Source organism: Taudactylus pleione, unplaced genomic scaffold, assembly GCF_031769625.1.
Source record: "Taudactylus pleione unplaced genomic scaffold, aTauple2 ptg000010l, whole genome shotgun sequence".
Lineage (NCBI taxonomy): Eukaryota > Metazoa > Chordata > Amphibia > Anura > Myobatrachidae > Taudactylus > Taudactylus pleione.
In genome coordinates, this window is record NW_028284413.1 from 5,464,950 (window position 1) to 5,478,059 (window position 13,110).

The 13,110-nt window shown below is 44.8% G+C and overlaps 1 protein-coding gene across 1 annotated transcript in view; it reads right to left on the bottom strand.

Annotated features, from left to right (window-relative positions):
* The window catches only part of LOC148542658 (uncharacterized), a 282,206-nt gene that overhangs the window by 73,257 nt on the left and 195,839 nt on the right, over positions 1–13,110 (bottom strand). Inside the window, exons 4-5 of the mRNA XM_088467431.1 lie at positions 12,468–12,668; positions 3,240–3,440 (exon numbers count right to left, since the gene is read on the bottom strand). Of these exons, the coding sequence (XP_088323557.1) occupies positions 3,240–3,440; positions 12,468–12,668 (402 nt within the window). The remainder of the gene's footprint in view (positions 1–3,239; positions 3,441–12,467; positions 12,669–13,110) is intronic.

The window sequence follows — 13,110 nt, forward strand, 5'->3', positions numbered from 1 at the left end:
ATCTCTCTGATGAGTTTGTTTTGATTTTTCAGCCTAATGATGGCTTGCTTCACTGATAGTGACAGCTCTTTGGAACTCATATTGAGAGCTGATGGCAACTGATTCCAAATGCAAATGTCACACCTAGAATCAACTCCAGACCTTTCACCTGCTTAATTTATAATAAAAGAACGAGGGAATAGCCCACACCTGTCCATGAAATAGCTTTTGAGTTGATAGTCCCATTACTTTTGGCCCCTTAAAAAGTGGGAGGCACATATTGAAACTGTTGTAATTCCTACACCGTTCACATGATTTGGATGTAATTACCCTCAAATTAAATCTGAAAGTCTGCAGTTAAAGCACATCTTGTTTGTTTCATTTCAAAACCATTGTGGTGGTGAATAGAGGCCAAAGTCTGAAAATTCTGTCAATGTCCCAATATTTATGGACCTGACTGTATAATTGGTATATACTAGGGATGAGCAGGTTCGGATTTCAGATATCCAAACCCCCCGGAGCCCACCCGATCCGAGCCGGATCCGAGTCAGATTCATGTTTCCCCGCCTGACTCTGATATGAAATGAAGGCAAAATGTCATCATCCCACTGTCGGATTCTCAGGGATTTTGGATGCAATAAAAGGTCCCCGCGTCAGCGCCATTTTTCACTCGAGCTGTGGACAGTGAAACAGGAGGGTGGGAGTTGTGCTGCTGTTGTCGTCCATAGGGGCTGTGTCCACTCCAAAGTCCATAGGGGCTGGCTGGGCTGTGTTGTGCAGTATGTTGTCCATAGTGGCTGTGTCCACTCCAAAGTCCATAGGGGCAGGCTGGGCTGTGTTGTGCAGTGTCCCTAAAGGCTGTAGTCCTAAAGGGGTGCTGTAGTGTTGTCCAAGGGGTGCTCTGTCCATCAGGGGTGTACTCCCCAAGTGCAAAAAAAAATATTTTTCTGTTTGTGTGCGCTGTAGCCGCACGTGCATCAACAAAGTTGCGCCAAGCACGCGCCTGTGTCATAAGTCAGGGGCCGGCTGGTCTGTTGAAGAGTGGTGTAACCCCCAAAGTGCCCCAAAAATTAGCTACATGTGCATCAACAAAGGATGAGGATGACACCCTGACTCCGTAGAGCCAGTTTGTGCAGGGACAGATTCATTGCCATCTTGTTTTGTGGGGGCCCAAAAGGAACCAATCATTTCAGCCACAGTCGTGTGGCAGACCCTGGCGCTGAAATGATTGGTTTGTTAAAGTGTGCATTTCCTGTTTATTCAACATAAGGGTGGGTAGGAGGGCCAAAGGACAACTCCATCTTACACCTTTTTTTTTTCTTTGCAGTATGTACTCTTTGGGGCCTAGTTTTTCAAAATGACATCCTGTCTGCCACTGCAGTGCCACTCCTAGATGTGCCACGTGTTTGTGCCACACACTTGTGTCACTTAGCATAGTCATCCAGCTACTGTACCTCGGTGCAACATTTTGGCCTAAAAACAATAGTGTGAGGTGTTCAGAATAGACTGTAACTTAGTGGAAATTAATGTTATTGAGGTTAATAATAGCGTAGGAACAAAAAAACCCCCCAAATTCTGTGATCTTAGCTGTTTTTATGCTTTTTTCCCAAAAAATATAGATCCCAAACACGGAAGGGTGGTTTTGCCAAAACCAATCCAGATCCAAAACACGAAGAAATATCCAAACACAAAACATGAAAAGTGGCCGGTGTACACCCCTAGTATATATCAGGGCCGTAACTAGGGTGGTGCGACCTGTGCCATGGCACAGGGCACTGCAGGGCAAGGGGCACTGTTTGGGCCTGTAAATTTTCTGTTTATTTTCATTCTCACTTGTAGCTTCCTCTTTTTTTATCCCCAGCATCTCCTGGCCTCTCTTATCTCTTCCCCATGAGGCCATGGCCCTTTTTTGGGTGCGCCTCTTAATTCCCTATTTAAAAAAATAGAGGGGGGCGGCGCCAATGCTCTTTCTGGCACAGGGCACCAAAAAGTCTAGTTATGGCTCTGGTATATACTATATATATTTGTAAAGGGGCCCAAATCATGCACTCTGCAGCCAGGCCTCTGTGGTGGCTGGCCACACCTCTTATATATGGGCCCCAACCACTGCATTCCTTGATGGGCCCTTTATGCCCCAGTCTGATACTATGTACATATTTTTTTTACATTTGACTATTAGAGGTGTAAGTGGATTTTAACCTCATATACTGTACGACATGCATTTACATCTAGATAAAGATTCAGCTTTACATACTCATGAACCGTGTGGCTCATCTACGACAGCTAAGTGCACATGAACAGAAAGCGAAACGTGTTATGTGTAATGGAACTAATGTTTGCTCTTGAACATGGGCTAATTACATTATTGCATCAGCTATAAAGTCTTATTTATTATAGGGAGAAAATCAGGGTTGTCTTAACAGCAGTGTGGACCCTGGGCAAAGCAATGCCCTGGGGCCCCTACCCACCCATACACGGGAGAAAAATGTAAATGGTCAATAAAATTAAACCCTCCTGCATGCCCATCAAACCTCCCACACATGCAGAGAGACTCTGACTGGTCTGAAGCCGGCATATGAAGTGAAACTGGGACTGAGGTGAGTATCAACGCCGGGGGTGGGGCATTGGGTGAGGGAGGTTAGTTCAGAATACAGTGCACCGGCGGCCGGCTTATAAAAATATTACAAATTTACATACTGGCAAAGGCTGCAGTTGGGGCAGCTTGGCGGGCCCCTACAAGCTTCGGGCCCTTGGGCAACTGCCCAACAAGCCCAATGGAAGAGATGGCCCTGGAGGAAATCCCTTTTTAAGCACCTGGGATTCTCCAAATTGACAAAACCTTTCTTGATAGTGAAAGCACCTGGAATTGGAACAAACCTCATCGCCAGCAGCAGTGGAGAAGGAGGAAATGGTGGGTTGGCGAGAAATGAAAGTTGGCGGATTTTGGGAGGAAAGGTACTAGCTGAAAGAAGCAATTTTGGAGAAAAAGTAAATAGCAAAGTAAAGGGCTGTGAGGGGAGGGAGAATGCATAGTAGGGATGTGAAGGTGGTGTTGTGTTGGAAGATTTGGGTGAGATGAGAGATTTTAAATAAAAGTGCAACAGAGCGGTAAAAGCAGAGCATGAATATAAATATAAAGGAAGTCAGAGTAAGCGGGATCTTCCTCAAAGTGCACGAATATTTTTGTAATAAGCAGATCAGTTTAGAGTTGCATGGTTGGAGTGTGGATCTTCAGAGAGTGAGAGTAACCACCCAAGTACCTGAGTCCAGGATGGATGTCAATTGCTGAGTAATGTTTATTCCAGATGATGTAACAGTAAAAGATGTTGTATATTGCTGTCCTGATGTCATCACATTGTTCACTGTCGATGGTAATTTGGTGCTGAGGACGGCTTGTGTAGTTGTAGCTGATGATGAAGGATACACTGCAGTCAGGGTGCTAGATGTCTCAGTTGTATTATCTATTTAAATTTTGGATGATACAAATATATATATGTTTTCAAATGTTTTATTTTTAAAATTAGTAGTACATAAGCATAAGAGTAAAAACAGAAAATGAATACAAACATAGATGAAAAATGCTAATGTCAATAAAAAAGGGACGTGTGAGGAAAGGAAGGGAGGGGAGGGAAGGAAGGTAGGGGAGGGACTTGCCCGGGGGCCACAAGAGAAAAAGAAAAGTGTGAAATTTAAGAGAAAGAAGCAACAGAGCTCTAACCAACCATGTAGACATATAGCAAGTGAGGTCTATGAGGGAGAGAAATTAAGCGAGAAGATCCACAATTCTTCCTGGAACAGTATTAGTGGGAGAGGGCTGATTTAGAGTAAACTAAGGTCTCCAAGTTTGATCTTTAAATTATCACAACAAAAAATAATGTTATATATACTGCAGCTGAAAATATGAGAGGCAAAGTTCCTTATATGAGAAAAAACAAGTCTATTTGCAAGACAATCATGTCCAAATAGATAACTCTGAAAATCTGTTGTAAAATGATAATTAAAGGGTTAAGCTGCATACACACACAATGGGTCTCATTCAGACCATGTCGTTAGATGCAAGCGGTCACTCTGATTGAGGGCGGCCGCTTGCATCTTGAAGTGCGGCCTCCTGGTCGCTAGTTAAGCTGTGGGTTACAACCCACAGCTTAGCGACTGACCATGGTGATGGTCCATCGCGACCATCGGGGCTTTGCGACGGGACCCTAAAGTAGGGTCTCGGCACTCGCAAGCCCCAGGGAGCTTCCTGCTCTGATCGAGCAGGAAGCTCCCCACTGACATCAGCAAATGGCAAGCATTCCGTCGGGAACGCCTCTGTTTGGCCGGCCACACCCCCGGCCCGCCTTCCAAACGAGGCGAGTGGTCAATCAACAAAGAAAGCTCGCCCCCTTTGGTGCAAGATCCGGAGTGACGGAGTGGCCGTCGCTAGTCGGGTCTCGCGCATGCGCACGTTGGAGCCGGCTCCAACGTGCGCATGCCCAGTGGGCAAACATCGACCCAGTAGCGAGCGTTCAGCGCTTGTGACCGGGTCTGAATGAGGCCCAATGATTTTTTGAACGATTATCGTTAAACGATATCGTTTAACGGTAATCGTTTGAAAAAATTGTTCACTTTCTGAGTCGAACGATGAACGATTATCGTTCATGCGCGTTCACGTTTGTAGTTTAGTCAGACTTGTCAACTCAACGATTTTCTTTAAGGGAACATGCAAAAATCGTTTGTAGTTCAAAAAAATCGTTCATTACACTTTAAAAATCTGACAGATAATCTGACAGAAAATCGTTCATAACAAAATCGTTGTGTGTGTATGCAGCTTAAGAGCTGATATACTAGGACAGACTAGAAGTGGATCTAGTAATCACCTCAGGTGAGCTTACTTACATGAGGCCTCCAGTCTGCTCTCAAAGAAGCAAAACCGTGGCCTCAGAAGTGTAATCTGTCATAGCCCACCCACATTTCAGGGTCTGCAATATATTTCTCCTGACCAGGCCCTCCAGATATTCTCACATTGGTGTGCAAAGACACAAAAATGCATATATGTACAGTATGCCACAAAAATTTACATGAACCCAACCGTAAATGAGGTTCCCATGTGTGACATGTACATTCATTATTGATATGTAATAATCCCTCATTATAATACCAATTGATTCATCATATGTAACTAAATCATACTTGCCTACTTTTGAAAAAGCATTTAAGGGAGATTGTAAGAGCAGCACCTATGAACGCAGCGGTAAAGTGGGCGTGTACTGCTATATCTGAGAGGTGTGTCATAAAATTGATTTACATCCACATGTAAATGAGCCCCAAAGCAGTTAGTAAGATCTACTTATTGATGAAAACACACTGATACTTCTCAGAAAATTCCTGTAACCATAGGTATCATTGGGCCTTATAAACAATGCAGGGAAATTATACTAATGATCCCATTTGATGTATATATCTCTGTTTTTCTTTTATATAACAGTGTCATAATGGGGGTAAGGTGAAATGAGGGAGATTGCTGGACTCTTCAGGGAGACAGGGAGATTGCTGCTATTTCAGGGAGTCTCCCTGACAATGATGGAGAGTTGGCAAGTATGAACTAAATAACATCTCTGCAGCAATCCTATTATGTTGTTATTATTATTATTATTATTATTATTATTATTACTACTACTACTGTAATATTATTATTATTATTTCTTAATTTCAGAAAAGTTTTTTTCTTTGAGCCCAGAAGTGTGGCATTTTCATAGGAAGGATAAACCAACAGAGAGGGCTGAAATACCTGAGGGCCCCACCTACTTTTCTAATGTCAGGTTCTTGATCGTTCACTAGAATCATACATTATTATTCGATTAGATTGTCAGTTACCTGGTGGAGCAGTAATATGGATGAACATGGGTATACAGTGCTTTAATGTGGTATATATAGACTAGGGGTGTGCACCGGCCACTTTTCGTGTTTTGGTTTTGGATCTGGATCTTTCTTCGTGTTTTGGATCTGGATTGGTTTTGCCAAAACCACCCTTCCGTGTTTTGGGTTCTGGGTTTTGTATTTTGGATCTGTATTTTTTTTAAAAAATGCATAAAAACAGCTAAAATCACAGAATTTGTAGGTTTTTCTGCTCCTATGCTATTATTAACCTCAATAACCTTAATTTCCACTCATTTCCAGTCTATTCTGAACACCTCACACCTCACAATAGTGTTTTTATGTCCAAAAGGTTGCACCGAGGTAGCTGGATGACTATGCTAAGCGACACGAGTGGGCGGCACAAACACGTGACCCATCTAGGCGTGAAACTGCAGTGGCAGACAGGATGGCAGTTTGAAAAACTAGGCCCCAAACTGTACATAATGCAAAGAAAAAAAAGAGGTGCAAGATGGAATTGTCCTTGGGCCCTCCCACCCACCCTTATGTTGTATAAACAGGACATGCACACTTTAACAAAGCAATCATTTCAGCGCCAGGGTCTGCCACACGACTGTGGCTGAAATGATTGGTTCGTTTGGGCCCCCACAAAACAAGCTGGCAATTAATCTGTCCCTGCACAAACTGGCTCTACAGAGGCAAGATGTCATCCTCATCCACCGATTCCTCACCCTCTTCAGTGTGTACATCCTCATCCTCACAGAGTATTAATTCGTCCCCGCTGGAACCACAGGTCCCTCTGTACATTCTGGAGGCTGGTCTCCCTGGAAGAGTTGATAATTCATTTTATGAACATCACCTTCTCCACATTTTGTGGAAGCAACCTCCTACGCCTTTCGCTGACAAGGTTCCCGGCTGCACTAAACACTCTTTCGGAGTACACACTGGAGGGGGGGCAACTCAGGTAAATTAGAGCCAGTTTGTACAGGGACCTCCAAATTGCTTCTTTTTCCTGCCAGTACAGGTACTGACTATCTGACATGCCTACTTGGATGCTGTCACCGATGTAATCCTTTAACAGACAGACGCACGCTTGTCGCTGCTGCTTTGAGGATGCAAGTGCGGCTACATCTCACACAAGTCACAAACACATTAAAAAAATAGTTTTTTATTTTTTGGAGCACTTTGAGAGTTACACCACCCTTTAACAGACAGACGCACGCTTGTCGCTGCTGCTTTGAGGACAGTATCATATGCAGTGACAGTAGACTTGTCAGAAATTGTTGGCACGTCCTTCAGTCCGGACCAGATGTCCAAACCAGCCCTTGACTTATGACACAGGAGCACGCTTGGCGCTGCCACTATGTTGATGCACATGCGGCTACATCGCACACAAGTCACAAACACATTAAAAAAATAGTTTTTTATTTTTTGGAGCACTTTGAGGGTTACACCACCCTTTAACAGACAGACGCACGCTTGTCGCTGCTGCTTTGAGGATGCAAGTGCGGCTACAGCCCACACAATTCACAAAGACAGAAAAAAAAGAACAATATTTTTATTGTTTGTGTAGCACACTTTGAGGGTGTCACCACCCTTTAACAGACAGACGCACGCTTGTCGCTGCTGCTTTGAGGATGCAGGTGGAATCTAGACGGGATTTGGAACCGGGGACACACTACCTCCATCAATTGTCTAAATCCCACTGCACTAATGGCGGATACCGGACGCACGTCTAACACCAACGTAGCAGTCAAGGCCTCTGTTATACGTTTTGCTTCAGAATGACTGCTGTCGTACTTCATCCTCATCGCTAGGGACTGTTGGAGGGTCAATTGTTTAGTAAAAGTAGTGATGTTCCTACTTCCTCTCTGGGATGATGAACAACTCCCAGCAGCAGCAGCAATAACACTAGGAGGAAGTGGTTCTTGATCTTTCCCTATTTTATTTTTATCGGAGAAAGTTTGGTCCTCCATTTATGTTATATTGATATATACGTGCGGCAAAAGCGCACACAAACACAGAAAATATTTTTTTATTTTTGCTGGAGAGTAGTGCACTTTGTGGGTTACACCACCCTTTAAGAAATGAGCCAGCCGGCTCTTTACTTATGGGACACAGGCGCACGCTTGGCGCTGCTCCTTTGTTGATGCACGTGCAGCCACAGTGCACACAAGTCACAAACACAGAAAATATTTTTTTTTTTGGTTTGGACTGGAGTGTACTTCGGGGGTTACAGCACCCTTTAACGGTCAAGCCAGCCGGCCCTTTACTTATGACACAGGCGCACGCTTGGCACTACTTTGTTGATGCACGTGTGGCTACTGCGCACACAATTCACAAACACAGAAAATATATATTTTTTTGGTTTGGAGTGCACTTCGGGGGTTACAGCACCCTTTAACGGTCAAGCCAGCTGGCCCTTTACTTATGACACAGGCGCACGCTTGGCACTACTTTGTTGATGCACGTGCGGCTACTGCGCACACAATTCACAAACACAGAAAATAATTTTTTTTTGGTTTGGACTGGAGTGTACTTTCGGGGGTTACAGCACCCTTTAACGGTCAAGCCAGCCGGCCCTTTACTTATGACACAGGCGCACGCTTGGCACTACTTTGTTGATGCACGTGCGGCTACTGCGCACACAATTCACAAACACAGAAAATATATTATTTTTTTAGCACTTGGGGGGGAGCACCCCTGATGGACAGAGCACCCCCTGGACAACACTACAGCACCCCTTTAGGACTGGGACACTGCACAGGACTTTGGAGTGGACACAGCCCCTATGGAGAACTGACTGCACAACACAGTCCAGCCAGCCCCTATGGACTTTGAAGTAGTGGACACAGCCCCTATTAACAACAGCAGCACAGCACAACACAGCCAGCCCCTATGGACTTTGAAGTAGTGGACAACAGCAGCACTACACTACACTACACTACACAGCCCTAACTCCCACCCTCCCTCTTCACTGTCCACAGCCGAGTGAGAAAATGGCGCCGACGCGGGTACCTTATATAGGATCCAAAACCCGCGAGACTCGGAAGGCGGGATGATGACGTTTTGACTCAATTTCAGATCCGAGTCAGGCGGGAAAAGTCGAGCCTGACTCGGATTGGACTCGGATCGGGGGGGCTCGGGGGGGTTCGGATTTCAGAAATCCGAACCCGCTCACCCCTAATATAAAGGTACCCGCGTCGGCGCCATTTTCTCACTCGGCTGTGGACAGTGAAGAGGGAGGGTGGGAGTTAGGGCTGGCTGGGCTGTGTAGTGTAGTGTAGTGTATTGTAGTGCAGTGTAGTGTTGTGCTGTGCTGCGCTGTGCTGCTGTTGTCCATAGGGGCTGTGTCCACTCCTCCAAAGTCCATAGGGGCTGGCTGTACTGTGTTGTGCAGTCAGTTGTCCATAGGGGCTGTGTCCACTCCAAAGTCCTGTGCAGTGTCCCAGTCCTAAAGGGGTGCTGTAGTGTTGTCCAGGTGGTGCTCTGTCCATCAGGGGTGCACCCCCCAAGTGCAAAAAAAAATATTTTTCTATTTGCGCTGTAGCCGCACGTGCATCAGTTGCGCCAAGCATGCGCCTGTGTCATAAGTAAAGGGTCGGCTGGCTAGTCTGTTGAAGGGTGGTGTAACCCCCAATGTGCCTGAAAAAAAAAAAATTCTGTGTTTGTGACATGTGCGCTGTAACCGCATGTGCATCAACAAAGTAGCACCAAGCGTGCGCCTGCGTCATAAGTCAGGGGCCGGCTGGTCTGTTGAAGAGTGGTGTAACCCCCATAGTGCCCCCCAAAAATGTTAACCTTTAAAAAGTGTTTATTTTTCTGTGTTTGTGTGCGCATTAGCCACATGTGCATCAACAAAGGATGAGGATGACACCTTGCCTCTGTAGAGCCAGTTTGTGCAGGGACAGATTAATTGTCATCTTGTTTTGTGGGGGCCCAAAAGGAACCAATAATTTCTGCCACATTCGTGTGGCAGACCGTGGCGCTGAAATGATTGGTTTGTTAAAGTGTGCATGTCCTGTTTATTCAACATAAGGGTGGGTAGGAGGGCCCAAGGACAACTCCATCTTGCACCTCTTTTTTTTTCTTTGCAGTATGTACTCTTTGGGGCCTAGTTTTTCAAACTGACATCCTGTCCGCCACTGCAGTGCCACTCCTAGATGTGCCACGTCTTTGTGCCACCCACTTGTGTCGCTTAGCATAGTCATCCAGCTACTGTACCTCGGTGCAACATTTTGGCCTAAAAACAATAGTGTGAGTTGTTCAGAATAGACTGTAAATTAGTGGAAATTAATGTTATTGAGGTTAATAATAGCATAGGAACAAAAAAAAATAAAAAATTCTGTGATTTTAACTGTTTTTATGCTTTTTTCCCAAAAAATATAGGGCCTGATTCAGAACCGGACGCTATTTGCGGACGGTCGTTCAGGAAAAGGGGGTGGCTATTCAACTGAACCGTTCGCTCTTTGCGGTCTGCTGACGCCTCCATGTCTGAACGAGCGAACAAAACATGCGGTCGTTTTTTTAAGAAAACGCCCCCTGGCCGCTCGCACCATACGTCATGTCCGCTATTTAATAGATTAATCGAGTACATCGAACAGCGTATGAACTGCTCGCTATTCTTGTGGCTGGTTTTTTCTACCGCAAACTTGCGAGCAGTTCTGGCTATAAAATAACCAAGTGACGTGGTCGATGACGCTGCTGTTTTAATTATGCACACCCATTAAACGTCCGTTTTGACCTTTAAGCACGCCTGCGTTCTGATTTCTACTCCCCGTTTTCAAACACCTTCCCCTGTTACCACCCAGATACGCCTCCTCCTGTCACTCAAAATAGCAGGCACTCGCTATATTGCGAACAAACGATTTCGGGCCTCACTGACTGGTTCGCGCATGCGTATTACAATCCATACGCATGCGCAGATGTGCTAATATCGCTCCGAACGAGTGAACGGCCGCTTACGAGCGACTCTGAATGAGAACCATAGATCCCAAACACGGAAGGGTGGTTTTGCCAAAACCAATCCAGATCCAAATCACGAAAAAAGATCCAAACACAAAACATGAAAAGTGGCCGGTGTACACCCCTAGTATATACCAGGGCCATAACTAGGGTGGTGCGACCTGTGTCATGGCACAGGGCACTGCAGGGCAGGGGGCACTGCTTCGGCCTGTAAATTTTCTGTTTATTTTCATTCTCACTTGTAGCTTCCTCTTTTTTTATCCCCAGCATCTCCTGGCCTCTCTTATCTCTTCCCCATGAGGCCATAGCCCTTTTTTGGGTGCGCCTCTTAATTCCCTATTTAAAAAAATAGAGGGGGGGCGGCGCCAATGCTCTTTCTGGCACAGGGCACCAAAAAGTCTAGTTATGGCTCTGGTATATACTATATATATTTGTAAAGGGGCCCAAACCATGCACTCTGCAGCTAGGCCTCTGTGGTGGCTGGCCACACCTCTTACATATGGGCCCCAACCACTGCATTCCTTGATGGGCCCTTTATGCCCCAGTCTGATACTATGTACATATTTTTTTGCATTTGACTATTAGAGGTGTAAGTGGATTTTAACCTCATATACTGTACGACATGTATTTACATCTAGATAAAGATTCAGCTTTACATACTCATGAACCGCGTGACTCATCTAAGACAGCTAAGTGCACATGAACAGAAAGTGAAATGTGTTATGTGTAATGGAACTAATGTTTGCTCTTGAACATGGGCTAATTACATTATTGCATCAGCTATAAAGTCTTATTTATTATAGGAAGAAAATCAGGGTTGTCTTAACAGCAGTGTGGGCCCTGGGCAAAGCAATGCCCTGGGGCCTCTACCCACCTACACACGGGAAAAAATGTAAATGGTCAATAAAATTAAACCCTCCTGCATGCCCATCAAACCTCCCACACATGCAGAGAGACTCTGACTGGTCTGAAGTCGGCATATGAAGTGAAACTGGGACTGAGGTGAGTACTCATCGCCGGGGTGGGGGTTGGGTGATGGAGGTTAGTTTCTTAATACAGTGCACCGGCGACCGGCTTATAAAAATATTACAAATTTACCAACTCGCAGCGGCTGCAGGTGGGGCAGGTTGGCGGGCCCCTACAAGCTTCGGGCCCTTGGGCAACAGCCCAACAAGCCCAATGGAAGAGATGGCCCTGGAGAAAATCCCTTTTTAAGCACCTGGGATTCTCCAAATTGACAAAACCTTTCTTGATAGTGAAAGCACCTGGGATTGGAACAAACCTCATCGCCAGCAGCAGTGGAGAAGGAGGAAATGGTGGGTTGGCGAGAAATGAAAGTTGGCGGATTTTGGGAGGAAAGGTACTAGCCGAAAGAAGCAAGTTTTTGGAGAAAAAGTAAATAGCAAAGTAAAGGGCTGTGAGGGGAGGGAGAATGCATAGTAGGGATGTGAAGGTGGTGAAGTGTTGGAGGATTTGGATGAGATGAGAGATTTTAAATAAAAGTGCAACAGAGCGGTAAAAGCAGAGAATGAATATAAATATAAAGGAAGTCAGAGTAAGCGGGATCTTCCTCAAAGTGCACGAATATTTTTGTAATAAGCCGATCAGTTTAGAGTTGCATGGTTGGAGTGTGGACCATCAGAGAGTGAGAGTAACCACCCAAGTACCTGAGTCCAGGATGGATGTCAATTGCTGAGTAGCGTTTATTCCAGATGATGTAACAGTATAAGATGTTGTATATTGCTGTCCTGATGTCATCACATTGTTCACTGTCGATGGTAATTTGGTGCTAAGGACGGCTTGTGTAGTTGTAGCTGATGATGAAGGATATACTGCAGTCAGGGTGCTAGGTGTCTCAGTTGTATTATCTGTTTAAATTTTGGATGATAAAACATTTGAAAAAAATATATATTTGTATTTTTATATTTAGTAGTACATAACAATATAGATAAAAACAGAAAATGAATACAAACACATATATGAAATATTGCTAATATAAATAAAAAAAGGGACGTGTGAGGAAAGGAAGGGAGGGGTGTGGGTGGACTTGTCAGGGGCCACAAAAGAAAAAAAAAAGTGGGAAACTGAAGAGAAAGAAGCAACATAGCTCTAACCAACCATGTAGACATATTATTATTATTATTATTATCATCCTTTATTTATATGGTGCCACAAGTGTTCCGCAGCGCCTTACAGAGTATGCAAGTGAGGTCTACGAGGGAGAGAAATTAAGCAAGAAGATCCACAATTCTTCCTGGAACAGTATTAGTGGGAGAGGGATGATTTAGAGTAAACCAAGGACTTCAAATT